Source organism: Macaca fascicularis, chromosome 3, assembly GCF_037993035.2.
Source record: "Macaca fascicularis isolate 582-1 chromosome 3, T2T-MFA8v1.1".
NCBI classification, from domain to species: domain Eukaryota; kingdom Metazoa; phylum Chordata; class Mammalia; order Primates; family Cercopithecidae; genus Macaca; species Macaca fascicularis.
Genome location: NC_088377.1, coordinates 97,558,342 through 97,580,792, shown reverse-complemented (window position 1 = coordinate 97,580,792; position 22,451 = coordinate 97,558,342). Strand labels below are relative to the sequence as shown.

General features: G+C 36.4%; 1 protein-coding gene across 2 annotated transcripts in view; it reads right to left on the bottom strand.

The window, feature by feature from the left end:
* Window positions 1-551: 551 nt before the first annotated feature.
* LOC123572348 (probable C-mannosyltransferase DPY19L2) overlaps window positions 552-22,451 on the bottom strand; it is a 103,733-nt gene continuing 81,833 nt past the window's right edge. The window contains exons 20-22 of one of the 2 annotated variants that reach the window (XM_065542150.2): window positions 13,499-13,598; window positions 11,487-11,612; window positions 552-1,031 (exon numbers count right to left, since the gene is read on the bottom strand). In XM_065542150.2, the coding sequence (XP_065398222.1) occupies window positions 881-1,031; window positions 11,487-11,612; window positions 13,499-13,598 (377 nt within the window). In that variant the 3' untranslated portion in view covers window positions 552-880. The remainder of the gene's footprint in view (window positions 1,032-11,486; window positions 11,613-13,498; window positions 13,599-22,451) is intronic. The other variant, XR_010585710.1, reaches the window with a different exon arrangement.

The window sequence follows — 22,451 nt, the reverse complement described above, 5'->3', positions numbered from 1 at the left end:
ACAAGCTTTGGGGCCATCAAGATGAAAAGACCTTTGCTTTATTCAAGATCTAGGATCTGAAAATCTCACTTGATAAATTTAACTGGATTTTATTTTCTGATTATGTTTAACTCCAAAATTTGGCTGTATACTGTAGCAATTTCTATTTTACCTGGATGTTAAAAGAAAAACCACTGGAATCTAAAGAGAGATGAATAACCTCTTGAGCTTAGATGGAGAACTAACCAGTGGCAAATATGTATCTAGTGGGGTAAATACATCTCAAGAGAGTCAAACCATTACAAAACAAGGTGTTTTTAAAAATACTTCAACTTGAAATTATAAAAAAAAAAAGCATTAAAAGGTATTAGAGATTTTTCTTAAGTGCTGGTAAAATAAAAACACCTTAAAAGACACACTGTTACAATTTCCTCACAGAGGTAAAGAGGTTGTGACCAGCATCAGCATCGTAAGGATGTCGTTTCAGAGCTTGATTCTTCTGCCTTAAGTGGTTCAAAGAGCTTGAGCGGGTACACTCTGGTACTAGGGAAAATCTGAAGCAATTCACCTAGTTGGATGAAAAAGGACTTACGTGCCCTTGATTTATTAAAATTCATTGTTCTTTTATATACATTTCACTTTAAAACTCTGAAATGAACATTTGTTTATGCAGTATGACATGAATGATTTCATAATGTATATGACAAGCGTAATAAGGCTGACATTCAATGAACAGAAAAGTAATTTACCTTTTAGTAATCAGAAAAACTTTCAATCCATTTTTATCTTATTTTTAAGTGTCTGTTATTAAAGCTTGTGATTTTTATTAATGTAAACAAGCCAAAGGGTGATTGTTTTTGACACACGGCATTGTACCATAGTGTAATGGGTAGTTGCCTTCTCAGTTAACCTTCAATACTCTGTACACACTATTCTGAAATACCGTGGTGAAGTAAGGCCTCGCATCTTTGAGCAGGACGCTACATAAGGGAGGGTTCGCTGCATTGGAAGGGTCTTCCACATCCCAGATTTCAAGCATACTGCAACCAGGCCTGAGAAAAGATAGACATATATATCCATATCAGAAATGTATTCCTGTCCAGAAAAAATAGATACATAACACAACATCCAGATTTTCAGAGACAGATTTATTTAATAAGTTAAATATTTTAAAGCGTCATTTCAAAAAACATAATTTCAATGTTTAGAAATTTAAAAAATAGAAATTAAGTATGTTGCATTTTCACATCTCATCTTACCAAATGAAAGACATATCCTAATAATAAACCTTCAATATACATTCATAAATATACATTTAAAAGCTCACTTTCAAGATGAAACAAACATAAATATACTCTCCAAGTGCCATCACCATCTAAACATAAGGCCCATTTGTAGTAAAATAAGACAAATTAAAACCTAATCGAATTCCTGATGAATTTCATATTTTTTAGCATAAACTGTCTTGGATTAGCATGAAATCATCCAAGGCAGGGACAGGAGACTCTCATGGCAGTTTGTTTTCTTCAGTGCTTTCCCGTTTTGGGCGGCTGTATGACTGGGCTACACGAGACACTGTTCCTCCCCGGAGAGTAACCCTGCATGGCAGTCATTAAAGGGAAGGAGTCAGGCAAAACTGATGTCTAATTTTTTAACATCTATATTGAAGTATAAGTTACACACAACAAAATTCACCTACTTTATGTGTAAAGTTTGGCAGGTACGGACAAATGTGTATAGATGTGCAAGCACTACCACAATCATAATACAGAAAATTTCCATCACCCCCACAAGTTCCCTGTGCCCTTTTGCAATCTACCTCCTTCCCCAAACATGGCCTCAGGCAACTACTGTGCTTTCTGCACTATAGTTTTGCTTTTTCTAGGATTTCATATAAATATATTATTAGTCTTTTCACTTTTGGCTTCTTTACCATAGCATGTTTTTGATATTCATATCTGAGCTGTAGTTCCTGCTTCTGTTGAAGTTCAGTAGTTCCTTCCTTTTTGTTGCTAAATAATATTTCATTGTATACAGAGAACACAATTTGTTTATCCATTTGCAAGTTAATGAACATTTGAGATGTTTTGAGTTTTTGGTGACCATGCACAATGCTGCCATAAGCATTCATGGACAAGGCTTTTTGTGGACATGTGTTATCATTTCTCTTAGGGAAACACTTAGGAGTAGAATTCCTGGGTTGCATGGTTATGTATGATTAAGTGCGGATTTATCTTTATAAGCAAGTTCAAAACTGTTTTCCAGAGTAGATGCACCATTTTCCATTTCCACCAAAAATGCATGAGATTTTAAGTTGTACCAGTTTTTGTAATTTTAATCATTATAGTATGGTTATGGATGATTCAAAATATCTTCTTTGGTGGAATGTCTATTCAAATATTTTGCCAAATTTTGTGTTGTTTCTTATTGAGCTGTGACAGTTCTTTGTATATTCTGGGTAAACGTCTGCCAGATATTTTTAGCAGATGTATTAAGGTGTAATTGCTCAATAATTACCCAATAAGCTGCACATATTTAGTATCCACTTGGATACATATTAACATGTGTATACACCTGTAAAACAGCAGCCACAATAAAAATCATGAACATATCCATCTCTCCCAAAAGTTTACTTCTGCTCTTTTGTAATCCTAATTATTGCATGCTTTCTTTTTTGACTGGCTTCTTGTCCTCAGTAGAATTATTTTGAGATCCATCCATATTGCTGTATCAATATGTTGCTCATTTTTATTAGTGAGTAGTATTTACATTGTTTGGATATTCTAGTAGTGTGTTTATACGTTCATCTGTTGATAAATAAGTGGATTGTTTCCAGTTCAGGGCTATTACAGAAAATAAGGTGCTATGAACATTTGTGTACAATTACTGGGATGGATATATGCTTTCTTTTATCTTAATACATACAGTAGTTGTATGTTTAACTTTTAATAAAATTGCTAAACTGTCTTGCAGAGTGGGTGTACCATATTACTTTTGCACCACTGGTGTATGAGAGTTCTAAGTCCTCCATAGTGTCAGCAACACTTGGCATCATCAGGTTTTTTTTTTTTTTTTCAATTATAGCTATTTTAGTAAGTATTTAGCGATATCTCACTGTAATTTGCATTTGCATTTCACAAATCACTTGTAACATCAAGCATCTTTGTGTGTGATTATTTTCCATCTGTCCTTTCATCCTTTTTTTTTTTTTTTTCACAAGATCTTGCTCTGTTGCCCAGTGGAGTGCAATGGCACAATCTCGGCTCACTGCAACCTCTGCCTTCTGGGTTCAGGCGATTATCCTGCTTCAGCCTCCTGAGTAGCTGGCATTATATGCACCCACCATCACACCTGGCTTTTTGTATTTTTAGTAGAGATGGGGTTTCATCATGTTGGCCTGGCGGATCTTGAACTCCTGACCTCAGGTGAGCCTCCCAAAATTCTGGGATTACAGGCATGAGCCACCCACTGCGCTCAGCCTATTTTGTCCATTTTTAATTGGGTTGTTTTCTTATTATTGGGTTTTGAGAGTTCTTTATACATCTAGAGAAAGTCCTTTATCAAACATAGGCTTTGAAAATATTTTCTCCCAGACTGTGGCTTATCTTTTAATTCTTAACACTGTTTATAAAAAAGCAGAGGTTTACAGTTTTAATGAAATCCTATTTATCAATATGTTCTCTTGTATATCATGATGTTACTGTATCTGAGAAATCTTAGCCTAATCCAAGGTTACAATAATTTTCTTCCATATTTTCTTCTAGAAATTTTATATTCTTAGATTCTTAGTAGCAAGTTACCTTCTACTCCTAGTTTCCTGAGGGTTTTTAATCAGTTATGGATACTGAATTGTGTCAAATACTTTTTCCTGAATGTACTGAGAGGATGATGCGGTCTTTCTTTTTCAGTTTGTTACTATGGTGAATTCACTTGATTGGTTTTCAAATAGTGAGACAACTCTGCATTCCTGGGATAAACTCCACTGGTACATTATGTATTGTCTTTCTTTAATATATTGCTGGATCCATTTGTTACAGTTGTACTTACAAATTTCACATACATGTTCATGATACATTTTGATTGGTTTCCTTTTATTGTAATGTTTCTCTCATGTTGGTTTCAGGATAATGCTGACCACACAGAACCAGTTGGGAAGTAATCCCTCCTTTTGAATTTTCTGGAATAGTTAGTAGAATTGGAATTATTTCCAGTGAAGATATCCGTCTTAAAGTTTTCTTTGTGACAATTCTTTTTACTACAAATATAATTTTATTAATAGATATAAGGTCATTCATAAAAAGGTATAGGTATAAGTTTTTCTATTTCTTAAGTGAGCTTTGGTCTTGCATCTTTCAAGGAACTTGTCCATTTTATCTATTTTGTCCTACTTAGTGGAGTAAAGTTGTTCCTAAAACTCCCTCATTATCCTTTTCATTTCTTCAGATCCTGTAGTGATAAAATCTTTCTTATTCCTGATATTAGTAATTTCTGTCTTCAATCTTTTCGTTTGGGCAAAATTTATCAATTTTATTAATCTCAAGAATCAGTATTTGGTTTTATTTACTTTTCCCTGTTTTGGGGGGAAATTCACACTGATTTTGATTCTAATCTTTATGCTTTCTTTTCTTCTCCTTACTTTGGAGTTTACTTGTTCTTTTTTTCTAGTTCCTTAAGGTGAAGCCGAGTGACTGATATGAGGCCTTTCTTCTTTTTCTATTATAGGCATTCAACATAAAAACAAATCTCTCTACTGCTGTATCTGCATCCCACAAATAGCGGGATGGTGTTCTCATTTTCCCTTAGGTCAAAATACGTTGAAACTCACCCTCCTTTTGTTTCTTCTTGACCATGGATTATCTGGAAGTGTATTGCTTAGTTTCTAAACATTTGAGGGAATTTCCATATAGAATTCTGTTACTGATTTCTAATTTAATTTCATTGTAGTCAGAGATTGTACTTTACACGACCTAAAGTATTTTAAATGTGTCAATACTTGTTTTGTGGCCTAGAAACTGATCTTTTTTGATAAATAGTCTGTGTGTGCTTGAATGTCTACTTTGCTGTTCTAGGGTGGTGTGTACTATAAATGTCAATTAGGTCATAATGGTTGATGGCGTTATTCAAGTCTTCTGTATTCTTGCTGGAATTCTTTTTATTCTACCAATTATTTAGAGACGGCTATTAAAATTTCTAACTATACTGTAGATTTGTCTATTTTTTCCTAAAGTTCTATCAATTGTGCTTCATATATTTGAAGCTCTGTTATCTGAGTGCATAAATGTTCAGGGTTGCTACATCCTCTTGAAATATAAATCCCTTCATTTAAAAATCCTTGTTTAACCTTGATAATATTCTTAACATTCGAATGTACTTTGATGTTATTACAGCCACTCCAGCTTTCACTGACTAGTAGTAGCATCACATGTCCCTTTCCTATCTGTTAACTTTTAACGTCTTCGTTTCTTTATATTTAAATAAATTTTTTGAAAGTAGCCTATAGTAGGGTCTTGCTTTGCTATGCAATCTGACAATTCTTGCTTTTCATTTGTGGTGTTTAGAGCTATATTAGTTTCCTATTGCTGCTAGAGCAAAGTACCATAAACAGTTGCTTAAAGCAACATGTATTTATTCTCTTTCAAATTTTGGAGCTCATAATTCTAAAATCATGGTATTGGCAGGACTCCAATCCTTCAGGAGGTTCGAGAAGAAAATCCACTTCCTTGCCTTTTCCAGCTCCTAGAAGCTGGCCTCATTCCTTGGCTCGTGGCCTTATATCACTCCAACTTCTGCTTCTACCATCACATCACCTTTTTGATCTCTTACTCTTTTGCCTCCTCCTTATAAAGACTTTGTGATTACATCTGTCCTACCTGGATAATAAGGATAATCTCCACATCTCATGAGCATTAATTTAATAACATTTGCAAATTTCCTTTTTCCATGTGAGTAAGGTAATTCACAATTTCTGGGAGTTAGGACATGGCCATCGTGGGGGGCTCATTATTCAGCCTACCACAAGTCCATTTACACTTAATGTGATAATTGATATGGTTAGATTTAAGTCTATCATCTCGATGTTTTCTCTTTGTTCCATCTTTGTCTCCCTTTTCCACTTCTTCTGTCTTATTTTGGATTGAGTGATTTTTATAATTCCATTTTAATCTTGTTTGTTGCCTTTTGGGTTCTGTCAATTTTTGCTTCATATATTTTGAAATTCTCTTTTAAGTTCATATGCACTCAAATTATTACATCTTTCTCCTGTACTGAACTATTCTGCATTATAAAACATAGTCATTTCCATAATATTCTTTGTCTTAACATCTATCTTATCTGATATTTATACATTTTTCACTTCAGCTTTCTAATGTTTACTCACATGATATCTTTTCCATTCTTTTTCCTTCAGCCAATATACATATTTGCATTTAAAATGCACCTCTTGCAGGCAGCCCATAGATAGGTTTTGCTCTTATATTCAGTTTGCCAATCTCCGCCTTTTGTTTGGAAGAATTTAGTCCTCTTTCACTTTGAAATTACTGATATGGTTTGATATAGGCTTGCTATTGTGCTCTTTTGTTTTTTTAAAAAAAAACTTTATTTCAAGACATTTGGAGATCCACATTAAGTGAGAGATAATACAAGTAGCTCTTGTACAGTCTTTAGACAGTGTCCCCCGCCATGGTAACATCTTGAACATTTGTATAATATCACAGCCAGATAATTCACATTGATAGAATGGCGACAGACAGCATTTCCATCACCATGGAGATCGCTTGTATAGCCACACATACTATACTTCCCCCACATTCCCACCCCACCCTAACCCCTCGCAACCACAAATCATTATCCACATTTATAATTTTGTCATTGAAGACAGTTATATAAATGGAATCATACAGTATGTAACCTTTGGGTATTGTCTTTTCTGCATTCAAACAATTCTCTGGAGATCCATCCAGGATCTTGAGTGTATCAATAGTCTGATCCTATTGCTGAGCGGTATTCCATGGTATGAATAGATCACTATTATTTAACCATTCATCTTGTGAAAAACACCTGGGTTGTTTCAGGTTTAGGCTATTACAAATAAAGCTGCTATAGACATTTTTCTACAGAATTTTGTATGAACACAACTTTTCACCTGTCTGCAAAAAAATGCCCAGTACAGTTGCTGGGTCTTAAGTTGGTTATATGTTTATGTTTTTTCCCCTTTTACTTTTAGTTGACAAGTAATACTTGTGCATATTTATGGAGTATAGAGTGATATTTCAGTGCATAATTACAATGTGTAATGATCAAATCAGGGTAATTAGGATATCCATCACCTCAAATGTTTACCACCTGTTTGTGCTGGGAACATTCAGAATCCTCTGTTCTGGCTTACTTGACATATACGATAAATTACTGTTAACTAATCTTCACTCTACAGTGCCAGAGAACACTAGAACTTATTCCTTCTACTTATCTCTAATTTTGTATCTCTTTTTTTTTTTTTTTTTTTTTGACATCCTATTGTCTTTTTTTTTTTTTTTTTTAATTTATTTATTATTATTATACTTTAAGTTGTAGGGTACATGTGCATAACGTGCAGGTTTGTTACATATGTATACTTGTGCCTTGTTGCTGTGCTGCACCCATCAACTCGTCATTTACATCAGGTATAACTCCCAATGCAATCCCTCCCCCCTCCCCCCTCCCCCTTCCCCCCTCCCCCCTCCCCATGATAGGCCCCGGTGTGTGATGTTCCCCTTCCTGAGTCCGAGTGATCTCATTGTTCAGTTCCCACCTATGAGTGAGAACATGCGGTGTTTGGTTTTCTGTTCTTGTGATAGTTTGCTAAGAATGATGGTTTCCAGCTGCATCCATGTCCCTACAAAGGACACAAACTCATCCTTTTTGATGGCTGCATAGTATTCCATGGTGTATATGTGCCACATTTTCTTAATCCAATCTGTCACTGATGGACATTTGGGTTGATTCCAAGTCTTTGCTATTGTGAATAGTGCCGCAATAAACATACGTGTGCATGTGTCTTTATAGCAGCATAATTTATAATCCTTTGGGTATATACCCAGTAATGGGATGGCTGGGTCATATGGTACATCTAGTTCTAGATCCTTGAGGAATCGCCATACTGTTTTCCATAATGGTTGAACTAGTTTACAATCCCACCAACAGTGTAAAAGTGTTCCTATTTCTCCACATCCTCTCCAGCACCTGTTGTTTCCTGACTTTTTAATGATCGCCATTCTAACTGGTGTGAGATGGTATCTCATTGTGGTTTTGATTTGCATTTCTCTGATGGCCAGTGATGATGAGCATTTTTTCATGTGTCTGTTGGCTGTATGAATGTCTTCTTTTGAGAAATGTCTGTTCATATCCTTTGCCCACTTTTTGATGGGGTTGTTTGTTTTTTTCTTGTAAATTTGTTTGAGTTCTTTGTAGGTTCTGGATATTAGCCCTTTGTCAGATGAGTAGATTGCAAAAATTTTCTCCCATTCTGTAGGTTGCCTGTTCACTCTGATGGTAGTTTCTTTTGCTGTGCAGAAGCTCTTTAGTTTAATGAGATCCCATTTGTCAATTTTGGCTTTTGCTGCCGTTGCTTTTGGTGTTTTAGACATGAAGTCTTTGCCCATGCCTATGTCCTGAATGGTACTACCTAGGTTTTCCTCTAGGATTTTTATGGTATTAGGTCTAACATTTAAGTCTCTAATCCATCGTGAATTAATTTTCGTATAAGGAGTAAGGAAAGGATCCAGTTTCAGCTTTCTACTTACGGCTAGCCAATTTTCCCAGCACCATTTATTAAATAGGGAATCCTTTCCCCATTTCTTGTTTCTCTCAGGTTTGTCAAAGATCAGATGGCTGTAGATGTGTGGTATTATTTCTGAGGACTCTGTTCTGTTCCATTGGTCTATATCTCTGTTTTGGTACCAGTACCATGCTGTTTTGGTTACTGTAGCTTTGTAGTATAGTTTGAAGTCAGGTAGCGTGATGCCTCCAGCTTTGTTCTTTTGACTTAGGATTGTCTTGGAGATGCGGGCTCTTTTTTGGTTCCATATGAACTTTAAAGCAGTTTTTTCCAATTCCGTGAAGAAACTCGTTCTAATTTTGTATCTCTTAACCACCCTCTCCTTATCTTCTCCTCCTCCTTACCCTTCCCACCTAGCCTCTAATTACCACAATTCTACTCTACTTCTATGAGCTACTTCTTTTAGCTTCCACATGAGTGAAAATATGCACTATTCATCTTTCTGTAGCTGACTTATTTCACTTAATGCATCCAGGTTCATCCATGTCTAGGCTTGCCATTATGATCTTCCCCCGCCTCAGTTTTATTTATTTTTTTAGTGGTTTTTGTTAGGGATGACAACAAGCATCTTTAACTTGTTTTTTTTTTTGTTTTTTTTTTGAGACGGAGTCTTCTGTGTTGCCCAGGCTGGAGTGCAGTGGCGCAATCTCAGCTCACTGCAAGCTTTGCCCCCTGGGTTCATGCCATTCTACTGCCTCAGCCTCCCAAGTAGCTGGGACTACAAACATCCGCTACCATGCCCGGCTAATTTTTTGTATTTTTAGTAGAGACAGGGTTCACCGTGTTAGCCAGGATGGTCTCAATTTCTTGACCACGTGATCTGCCTGCCTCAGACTCCCAAAGTGCTGGGATTACAGGCATGAGCCACTGCGCCTGGCCAACATATCATGATTTACTTACCATTTAAATTGGGTTATTTCTAGTAAATCATACATTTCCATTTACTCAATTTTTGTGCTGTTGTCATGTATATTTAATTTCTATCATAAACTAAAAAATATAATGGTATCACCTTTGCCTTAAATAATATCTTTTAAAGATTTTCAGAGAAGAAAATGTGTAGTGATTAATATCCACATATTTACCATTTCCAGCGCATTTCAGTATTTCTTGTATATCTGAGTTACCATCTGGCATCATTTCTCATCAGCTGATAGAACTTCTTGTCCATCTTGAAGTATAAATCTGTTACCAACAAATTATCTTAGATTTTGTTGATCGGAAAAATGTACTTTTGGCCTCCATTTTAAAAAGATACTTTCATTAAATATAGAATTCTTGATTTTCCTTCTTCAGCACTTTGAATTATCATTCCAGTGTCTGTTAATTTCCACCATTTATGTTGATAAGTCAGATGTTTATATAGCATATCATTTTTTCTCTTCAAGATTTTCTCTTAATCTTTGATTTTACCACTTTGACTATAATGTGCCTTGCTTTGGTTTTCTTTGGGCTTAACCCAGTTGGATTTGTTGAGCTTAGCAGATCTTAAAGTTAGTAGCTTTCATCAAACTTGAGAAATTTTGGGCCAACATTTCTTCAATATTTTTTCCTTCATGTTCTTTTTTTCATTACATCTAATGCTAAAATTATGCATGTGTTGAAATACTTAATGTTACACAGGTCTGTGACGTTGGTTATTTTTCAATATTTTTGGTTCTGTTCTTTTGATTAACTATTCTGTCTTGATCTATCTTCAAATTCACTGAATTTTCTGTTCAAATGTTCTGTTTTCATCTCAAAATTGTTGAGTACATTTAAATAATTTTCATTTCATTTATTATACTTTTCAGCTCTAGAATTTCCATGGGGGCTGGAGTATTTCTATTTCTCTGCTGAGATTCCACATCTCTTCACTCATGGATACCATGTTTTCTTTTAATTCGTTGAATATATTTTTCTTAAGCCTTTGAATGTATTTGTAATAGTGGCTTTGCAATCTTTGGCTACTAAATTCAACATCTGGACCTACTTGGATCGGTTTCTATTAACTTTTTTCAGAGTATTGGTCATACTCTCTCATTTTAGTTTGCATCTCTGAAACCTTTTGCACATTGCAAATGATATATTGAAGTGACTGTAGAACCCGTTTTGTTCTTCTGATTGCTAATGTGCTGTTCTAGGAGACAATTAATGTGCCTAAATTTCCTGTCATGTGCAGGAGCTAATATCTCTGCTTAGGAGCCTAAACAAAGGCCTCAAAAGATCAATTACACATCTTAGAATTTTACGATTTTTAGAGATTCAAAATTCAGAAATTAAAACATTTTAATTGGGAATGTTTTTCTTATGTCATTTTGGGTTTTGTCACTTTTCTTTTAAGTCTTACAAATCCAATATAATTCAGCTATATAGTACAGAATGCCAATATCTCACTTTGTTGTGAATTCAAATCCATATTTCAGATATCTAATAAAAATTTTCATAAATATTTCAAAAATTATGAAAAAAGCTAAGTTGAAGATGTTAAATTGAAAAATCAGTATATTAAAGTATACTATAATGTTTGGAATTAAATTCTTCTTCATTGATAGCATAGTTTTACTTCTCTAGATGAAATAATTTAAACTGAGATACCAGGATATTTTAATAAATTTAAAATAAAAATTCTTAAAGAATCAGGACTACTGTAATAAACTGAAACATTTGTTGCTTAAAAATATACCATATCAGATAGCATAGGGTTAATACTCACTTAGTTCTCACAACACACCATGCCTCTTCTAAAACACAATAATTCACATGTAACTCCAACAATTTATCTCTTACTTCTTTGGCAGATTTTCGACTATATGTAGAATAAACTATTTTTGTCCGGGCCCTTTAAATTTAAACAATAGTTTAAAAGATTTTAAAATAAATAATAGAATAGACTAAAAAAATCTTACCGGCAAATTGAAATCTCAGTACTTACTAGACGGAACACTGATATACATGACTCAAAACAGCATCAATTATTTTGGGGATGGCAGTTTCCACATTCCTACTTATATTTTGAATGTAATAAAACTTAGAGCAATTTAATTTTGCATATACTGCTCATTAGTGTATAAAATAGTCTGAAGTTGTACTGGGTAGCAGAGAGCAGCTTAGGATATAAAATTTTCTTCTCATAATTCACAAAGTTTTCAGAGAATATATTCTGACAGAGACAGAATGCAGTGAAAACCTATCTTTCAATGCTTACTTTTATCTAAAGAAGCTCTGACAAACACATGAATTGAAATTGAGTGTATCAAGTAGAACACTTAGACAATGGGCATCCAGGGTGTCAGAACAGGTGGGAAAAGCACCTTCACAGAATCTTTTTTTTTTTTTTTTTTTTGAGACAGAGTCTCACTCTGTCGCCCAGGTTGGAGTGCAGTGGCACAATCTTGGCTCACAGCAAGCTCCGCCTCCCGGGTTATGCCATTCTCCTGCCTTAGCCTCCCGAGTAGCTGGAACTACAGGCGCCCGACACCACACCCAGCTCATTTTTTGTATTTTTAGTAGAGATAGGGTTTCACCGTGTTAGCCAGGATGAGCTCGATCTCCTGACCTCCTGTTCAAATGTTCTGTTTTCATCTCAAAATTGTTGAGTACATTTAAATAATTTTCATTTCATTTATTATACTTTTCAGCTCTAGAATTTCCATGGGGGCTGGAGTATTTCTATTTCTCTGCTGAGATTCCACATCTCTTCACTCATGGATACCATGTTTTCTTTTAATTCATTGAATATATTTTTCTTAAGCCTCCTGATCCACCCACCTCGGCCTCCCAAAGTGCTGGAATAACAGTCGTGAGCCACCGTGCCCGGCCCACAGAACCTTGAGAAATGGGGATGGTCACCAAAATACGGTACAATAGGTGATTTGACCATAGTGGGAGTTCTTACAAAATCCTGACAATCACGTATGCATTGGATGTTGCTTAGAATTTCAAGCATATGCTTAGTCACCACAGTGGTTTCCATGCCAGTTCACCACAGTAGAACAGAGAGCATCAGGTGCATTTCTAAGGTGTCTGACTCCAAGCCCTGGCTCCTAGACAGCAGACCTAAAACTTTTAAATAATTTAAACATTTGCCTCTAACAATAGGCCAAAAATCGCTTTAAAAAAAGATTACCCTGACAACTACTAGAATAACCAAAATAAATTTTTAAACCAGCCATTTAAGGAAAGCAAAACTTTGACATCAATGGAAACTAGAGTTCTTATAATCAGCTAACAAAAATACTCTAAATTTTCATGAAAGCAGGTAACATATAGTAGCAACTTTCATGTACTTTTTCTAACTGTCACAAAAGGCTAGTCATTAGCCACCACTAAGATCTAGAAGTCATTTCTTAAATCAGAGTGGGGCTTGTGCTGTAGAGCAGGGGTTGGCAAACCATGGCTGTGAGTAAAATCCATCCTATCTCCTGTTCCAACTACCTAGTAGTTTTACTGGAATACACACACACATCATAAATATGCGACACGTTTGTCACTTTGGGAAAAACTGGCTTTTGCATTTTTCAGTTTTCAGAGGTCTGCTTGCTCCAGAGGCAACAGGTATGTATTGTCATTTCTGGACTGGTTATTGTCATTTTTTTTTAACTTCCAGCATGAAAATAAGGATGAGTTTGTGTGTGTGTGTGTGTGTGTGTGTATAAAAATGTTCCAAATTCCTAAGAATTGGGAGTCACCAAGTGAGTCTTGGTGAAATACTCATCGGCTGCCAACCTCAAGTCTGCATCTTCGTAAAGTGGATGATTCACAATGGGATGAAGTGTAGACAGCTTGACACTTGCCATTGTAGGCATGGCACCTGCGAAGACAGCACCTGGAAAAAAAAAAAGGCTATATTCTTCAATGAAATGTTTTAAAGAAAATCAGAAGTTAAACTTACCTCTAATATGTGAACCCAGATTAAGAAGGATGATGCCAATTTACATGACCAGGGACCTCATTCTTTTTATTGACTCAATAGTTATTCATTGTCTACTATAATAATAGCTGACTTTTGTTAAATGCTATCTTGGTGCTAGAAACTGTGCTCTATATTTTAATAAGAATTAAATAACTTAATTTGCACAATTCTAAGAGGTGGATCCTCTGTTCTTACTTTGTAGAATCTACAAACTGAGCATGTGAGGGGTCTGGGTTGTGCACTCATTAGAATCTAATGCCTGATGATCTGAGGTGGAACAATTTCATCCAGAAACCACCCCATATCCTCCAGTTCTGTGGAAAAAATGGTCTTCCATGAAACCAGTCCCTGGTGCCAAAAAGGCTGGGGACTGCTGTTATAGACGATGAAGAGACAGAGCCAAGTTAAATGACTTGCCCAAGACTGCACAGCTAAGAAGTTCCAGAGCCTGCCCTCTTAGCTGCTTCACTAAAGCTTCCTGCTATGCTAGAGCACCACGCGAACAGCAGGACTACAGACACACATGAAACAAAAGGAATGTAAAATGTCATATCTGTTCCAATAATGTGGAATGCCAGGAACTGAGAGGCTGCTATGAAGGGCAAGTCTCAAGAGACATTTTTTCAAATGACTTCTGTGGCTTGTGAACTGTGGTCCTGTGGATGTGCCATAAAAAAGAAAAGCATTGTTTTCTTCCCTCAGATCATCTTTAATAAAGTTCTCAGAGTTATCATTTGACTTGACACCATTTATACATGCCATGAAATCATTTCATTACTTGCTGCTAGTACTTTTTGGAGTAATAACATGTATAAATTTGGTCATAACTACAGATACAGCAAAATCTACTATCTGGCTTCCATTTCATCTCTTTTTTTTTTTTTTTTTTGAGACAGAGTCTCGCTCTGTTGCCCAGGCTGGAGTGCAGTGGCGCGATTTCCACTCACTGCAAGCTCCGCCCCCAGGGTTCACGCCATTCTCCTGCCTCAGCCTCCTGTGTAGCCGGGACTACAGGCGCCCGCCACCACGCCCGGCTAGTTTTTTTGTATTTTTTTAGTAGAGACGGGGTTTCACCGTGTTAGCCAGGATGGTCTTGATCTCCTGACCTTGTGATCCGCCCGTCTTGGCCTCCCAAAGTGCTGGGATTACAGGCGTGAGCCACCGCGCCCGGCCCATTTCATCTCTTGAAACACCAGAAGACCAAATGCTTACTTCTTGGTACTTTTATATAAAAAACAATTATATAATTGTGAAGATTATTATCATTTTTAATCAGCACAATAAAATCAGTAATAAAGACAAGACATATTATTCAGATCTACTGTAAAAAACTGTATGTTGGAGAGGAGGTAGAGCATGATAACCAAACAGAAGCCTCCACTGTTCATCCTCCCTTTAGGAACACCAAATTTGATAAGGATCTACACAAAAAGCATCTTCATAAGAATCAAAGGTCAGCTTAGGTACCAGCGTGGCCGCAGTGGGGAGGAGCACCAAGCAGGCTCTTGTGGTCCCCGATTCCAGGGCTCTTGGATGGCATTTCTGGACCTGCCATGGGCTGGAAGAGAGCCCGTTGCCCTGAAGGGCGAGTCCCAGGCCTGGCAGCACTCACCACAAGCTGACTGAAGGGTCCTTGGGCCTTAAGTGGATGTTGGCGGTAGCCAGGCAGTACCTCCCATGGGCCTGTGGTAGTGGTGGAAATGGAGAGAGACCCCTCTGCCTGGGGAAAGGGGAAGGAAGGGTGGGAAGGACTTTGGTGGTTTCCGCACCAGCTCAGCTGCAGTAGAATAGAGCATCAGGTAGATTTCTAAGGCATCTGAGTCCAGGCCCTGGCTCCTGGACAGCAGCATCTCTGGACCTGACTATGACCTGGGGGATCTTGCCACCCTGAAGGGAAGGTCACCAAAGTCTGGTTTGCTTTGCCACCTGCCGACTGTAGAGCCCTACACCTTGAGCAAACATAGGTGGTAGCCAGGCAGTAGTTACAATGAGCCTTGGGCAAGACCCAGTGCTGTGCTAGCTGCAAGTCTGACCCAACACATTCCCAGTAGTGGTGGCCACAGAGGTGTTTATATCACCCCACTCCTAGCTCCAGGCAGCTTAGCACATAGAGAGAAAGAGAGAGAGAGAGACTCCATATGGGAGAGAGTAAGGGAAGAGAACAAGAGCTTCTGCCTGCTAATCCTGAGAATTCTGGATTTTATCCAAGACCACCAAGGTAGTGCCTCTAAAAGTCTGCAATAGCTTCAGCATTACTGGGCATGGGGTGCCTCCTAGTGCAGATACAGCTGCAGCGACCAGAAACTTAGATCACAACACTGAAGTCCCTTTGAATACCTGGAAAGCCTTTCCAAGAAGGATGGGTACAAACAAGCCCAGACTGCAAAAACTACAATAAATACCTAACTCTTCAATGCCCAGACACTGACAAACATCCACAAGCATCAAGACCATCCAGGAAAACATGACCTCACCAAACAAACTAAATAAGGCACTAGGGGCCCAATCCTGGAGAGACAGAGATATGCAGCCTTTCAGACAGAGAATTCAAAATAGCTGTGCTGAGGAAACTCAAAGGAATTCAAGATAACACAGAGAATGAATTGGTAATCCTATCGGATAAAGTTAACAAATAAACTGAAATAATTAAAAAGAATCAAGCAGAAATTCTGGAGCTGAAAACTGCAACTGACATACTGAAGAATGCATCCGTCTCTTAATAGCAGAACTGATCAAGCAGAAGAAAGAATTAGTGAGCTTGAAGACAAGGAGTTAGAGAGAGAGACAGCAGTAGGAAGTTTATTCAAAAGTATAACAGAGAACCTCTCAAAGCTAGGGAAAATATCAATATTCAAGCACAAGAAGGTTCTAGAACATCAAGCAGATTTAACCCAAGGCTAACTCAAGTCATTTAATATCAAACTCCCAAAGTTCAAGGATAAAGAAAGGATCCTAAAAGCAGCAAGAGAAAAGAAACAAAAAACATACAATGGAGCTCTAATACATCTGGCAGCAGACTTTTCAGTTGAAACCTTAACAGGCCAGGAGAGCATGTCATGACACACTTAAAGTGAAGGAAAAAACCTTTTACCCGAGAGTAGTGTATCCAGAGAAAATGTCCTTCAAACCTAAAGGAGAAGACTTTCCCAGACAAACAAAAGCTGTGAAATTTGATCAACACCAGACCTATCCTACAATAAATGCTAAAGGAAATTCTTCAATCTGAACGAAAAGGACATTAATAAGGAAGAAAGAATTGGAAGGTACAAAATTCACTGGTAATAGTACGTAAACAGAAAAACACAGAATATTATAGCAGTGTAATTATGGTATATAAACTACTTATAGGATAAGTAGGAAGACAAAAAGATGAACCAATAAAAAATAACTACAACAACTTTTGAAGAGACAGACAGTACAATAAGATATAAATAGAAATAACAAAAAGGTAAAAAGTAGGGAGATGAAGTTAAAGTTTAGAATTTTTATTAGCTTTCCTTTGGCTTATTTGTTTATGCAATCAGTGTTGTCATCAGTTTAAAATAATGGGTTATAAGATATTATTTGCAAGTCTCATGGTAAACTCAAGTTTAAAAACATACAATGGATATGCAAAAAATAAAAAGCAATAAGTTAAAACACACCACCAGAGAAAATCACCTTCAATGAAAGACAAAGAGGAAAGAAGAGAAGACCATAAAACGATGAGAAAACAAATAATGAAATGGCAGGGGTAAGTCCGTATCAATAATAACACTGAATGTAAATGGACTAAACTCTCCAATCAAAAGACAAAGAATGACTGAATAAGAAAACAAAACCCTAAGAATCTGTTTCACCTACAAGAAACACACTTTACTTGTAAAGGCAAATATAGACTGAAAACAAAGGGATGGAAAATTATATTCCATGCGAATGGAAACCATAGAAGAACAAGAATAGTCATACTTATATCAGACACAATAGATTACAAGACAAAAACTATAAAAAGAGACAAAGAAGGTCATTATATAATGATAAAGGAGTTAATTCAGCAAGAGTATATAACAGTTGTAAATATACATACACCCAATACTGGAGCACCCAGATACATAAAGCAAATATTATCAGAGCAAAAGAGAGAGAGAGATCCAAATACAATAATAGCCTGATACTTCAACACCCCACCTTCAGCAGTGGACAGGTCATCTAGACAGAAAATCAATGAAGAAACACTAAACTTAATCTGCACTATAGATCAAAAGGACCTAATAGATACTTACAGAACATTTCATCCAACAGCTACAGAATACACATCCTTCTCCTCAGCACATGGATCATTCCTCAAGGATAGACCACAAAACAAGGATAGGCCACAAAACAAGTCTGAAAACATTTTTAAAAATGGAAACAATATCATGTATCTTTTCTGACCACATTGGAAAAAAACTAGAAATCAGTAGTAAAAGGAATTTTGGAAATTCTACAAACATAGAAATTAAAAAATATGCTCCTGAATGACCAGTTGGTTAATAAAGAAATTAAGAAGGAAATTGAAAATTTTCTTGAAACAAATGATAATGAAAACACAACATATCAAAACCTATGGGATACAGCAAAAGCAGTATTAAAGAAGGAAGTCTATAGCTATAGGTGCCTACATCAAAAAAGAAGAAAAAGGCAAACAAAACCCAAAGTTAGTAGGAAAAATAAAATAATAAAGATCAGAGCAGAAATAAATGAAATTGCAATGAAGAAAACAATATAAAAGATAAACTGGTTTTCTGAAAAGACAAAATTAACAAACCTTTAGCCAGACTAAGAAAAAAAGAGAGAAGGCCCAAATAAATAAAATCAGAGATTTAAAAAAAAGGAGACATTACAACCAATATCGCAGAAATTAAAGGATCATTAGAGACTACCATGAGCAACTATATGCCAATAAATTGGAAAACCTAGAAATGGATAAATCCCTAGATACATAAAACCTACCAAGATTGAACTATATAGAAATCCAAAACCTGAACAGACCAATCACAAGTAATGAGATCAAATCTCTAATGAAAAGTCTCTCAGCAAAGAAAAGCCCAGGACCCGATGGCTTCACTGCTGAATTTTATCAAACATTTAAAGAAGAACTAATATCAATCCTACTCTAACGATTCCAGGAAATAGAGGAGGAGGGAATACTTCCAAACCCGTTGTATGAGACCAATATCACTTTAATACCAAAACCATACAAAGACCCATCAAAAAAAGAAAACTATGGGCCAATATCTCTGATTAATGTTAATGCAAAAATCCTCAACAAAATACTAGCAAACTGAATTCAATAACACATTAAAAAGATTGTTCATCATGACCAAATAGGATCTATCTCAGGGACACAAAGATGGTTCAACACAGCAAATCAATGTGATACGTCATATCAACACAATGAAGGGGAAAAAATCATATGATCATCTCATCTCCATAGATGCAGAAAAATCATTTGATAAAATTCAACATCCTTTCATGATAAAAACCTTCAAAAAAACTGGGTATAGAAGGAACATTAATCAACATAATAGAAGCCATATACAGCAGATGCACAGCTAGTATCATACTGAGTGAGGAAACAGTGAAAGTCTTTCTTCTGAGATCTGGGACATGACAAGGATGCTCACTTTTTACCACATTATTCAACATAGTATTGGAAATCCTAGCTAGAGCAATCAGACAAGAGAAAGAAATAAAGGGCATCCAAATTTGAAAGGAAGAGGTCAAATTATCATTGTTTGCAGATGATATGATCTTATATTTAGAAACAACTAAAGTCTCCACCAAAAAAAAACTGTTAGAACTGACAAATTCAGTAATGTTGTAGGATACAAAATCAGACAAAAATCATTAACATTTCTATATGCCAACAGAGAACAATCTGAAAAAGAAAATTTAAAAAGTAATTCCATTTACAGTACCCACATATAAAATTAAATACCTATAAATTAACTAAAGAAATGAAAGGTCTCTAGAATAAAAGCTATACAAAACTGGAGAAAGAAATTGAAGCAGACACAAAAAATGGAAAGCTATTCCATGTTCAAGCATTGGAAGAATCAGTATTGTTAAAATGTCCATAGTATTCAAAGCAATCTACAGATTCAATGCAATCCCCATCAAACTACGAATGATATTCCTCACACAATCCTTATTTATATGAAAACACAAAAGACCTAGAATAGCTAAAGCTACCCTGAGCAAGAACAACAAAACTGAAGGAATCACAATACCTGACTTCAAATTATACTACAGAAGTATAGTAACCAAAACATCACGGTACTGCCATAAAAACAGACACACAGACCAGTGGAACAGAGTGGAGAACCCAGAAAGAAATCCATACATCTACAGTAAACTCATTTTTTATAGCAGTCCCAAAAACATACACTGGGGAAAGGGCAATCTCTTCAATAAACGGTGCTGGGAAAACTGGATATCCATATGCGGAAGAATGAATGTACACCCCTATCTCATGCCATATACAAAATTCAAATCCAAATGGATTAAAGACTTAAATCGAAGACCTCAAACTCTGAAATTACTACAAGAAAACTTTGGGGAAACTCTCCAGGACTTTGGATTGGGCAAAGATTTCTTGAGTAAATACCCGCGAAGCACAGGCAACCAAAGCAAAAATGAACAAATGGGATCACATCAAGTGTAAAAGCTTCTGCACAGCAAAGGAAACAATCAGCAAAGTGAAGAGACAACCCAAAGAATGGGCGAAAATATTTGCAAACTACCAATCTGACAAGGAATTAACAACCAGAATATATAAGGAACTCAAACAACTCTGTAGGGAAAAAAAAAATCTAAAAGTCTACTTAAAAATGGGCAAAAGATCTGAATAGACATTTCTCAAAAGAAAACATACAAGTCACAAACAGCTACACGAGAAGGTGCTCAACATCACTGATGATCAGAGAAATGCAAATTTAAAACTACAGTGAAATAGCATCTCACTCGTTAAAATGGCTATTACTCAAAAGACAGGCAGTAACAAATGGCTGTTATCCAAAAGACAGGAAAAGATGTGGAGAAAAGGGAACTCTCGTACACTTTTGGTGAAAATGTAAATTAGTACAACCACTATGTAGAAGAATTTGGAGGTTCCTCAAAAAACTAAAAATAGAGTTACCAAATGATCCAGCAATCCTACTCTTAGATATATACCCCAAAGAAAGGAAATAAATGTTTAGAAGAGTTATCTGCACTCCCGTGTTTATTGCAGCACTTCTCACAATCGCCTAGATTTGGAAGCAACCTAAGTGTCCATCAGCAGGTGAATGGATAAAGAAAATGTGGTACACTGACACAATGCAGTGCTATTCAGCCATAAAAAAGAATGAGATCCTGTCATAAAAAAAGAATGAGATCCTATCCATAACATGGATGGAACTGGAGTCCTTTACATTAATTGAAATAAGCCAGGTACAGAAAGACAAAGTTTGCATGTTCTTACTTATTTGTGGGAGCTAAAAATTAAGAGTTGAACTTAGGGAGATCAAGAATAGAATGAGGGTTACCAGAGGCTGGGAAGGATAGTGAGGGGGTAGAGGGGAAGTGAGGATGGTTAATGTGCACAAACAAAATAGAAAGAAAGGATAAGATGTAGTGTTTGGTAACACAGAAGGGTGACTATAGTTAACAAAATTTAATTGTACAATTGAAAGTAACTGAGAGAGTATTACTGGATTGTTTGTAACACAAAGGATCAATGCTTCAGGTGATGGATACTCCATTTACCCTGATGTGATTATTACACATTGTATGCCTGTATCAAAATATCCCATCTACCCCATAAATATACACACCTGCTATGTACCCACATAAATTAAAAACTTTGAGAACCCTGAGTGTTTCCTTTCCAATATAACTAAGCATTCTAAAAGCAACTTTGAATGAAAATTTCTTTATATGCCTCAAATTTGAAAATATGTAAGCCAATCAAAGAATGTGTATTTATTATTGGAGACTCAATAATTAATGATGACAAGCTGTTAAGCTAGAGAAGTGGTTCTCAAGCAGGCATGATTTTGCTCCCTAGGGAGCACTGTCAACTCTGGAGACATTTTTGGATGTCATGCTATGGGGAGGAGGGAGGAGATGCTGTTGGCATCTTGTAGATAGAGGCCAAGGATTTCTTGTAATACACAGGACAGCCTCAATGTCAACAGTGCTAAGGTTGGGAAATGCTGGGCAAGAAGAACTGAAAGCCCAGGGCCAGGGTCTTCCAGAAAAAACTAGGCACACCTGTCCAGCAAGAGCTGGACCCACTGAGTTGTCGTCTATGGCAGACAGAGAGGAAGAAATACCCTCCCCCTCCACCTTCTGTTTTTTTGGCCGTGAAGTCAATGAGCATAACAAAGAAATATCAGATATTTTCCTATCACCGTATGGAAGTTTCCATTTAGCCTACACACAGATTAGAAAAAGGTATTCCCCTGACTTGACAGAGCCCCATTTGTACATAGCATGATGAGTGGACCACAAGCTGGATTTAAGCTTTCACTTATCCTCTCAATTGGTCACCTTTGTGCAGTGCACAAACTATACAACCTTATATGGCAGACCTCAACATAAGCACCAGTTCCATTAATACTACAAAACTTCATACAGCTTTTAATATGTGGTAACCATGAGATAACTCATAATAAGAGTAATTAAAAGGAGAACAAGACAGATTGAAAAGAAGAGGCATCTAAAAGTGAGATAGGGGTTTGTGGCAGTTATCTTAGAAGGATA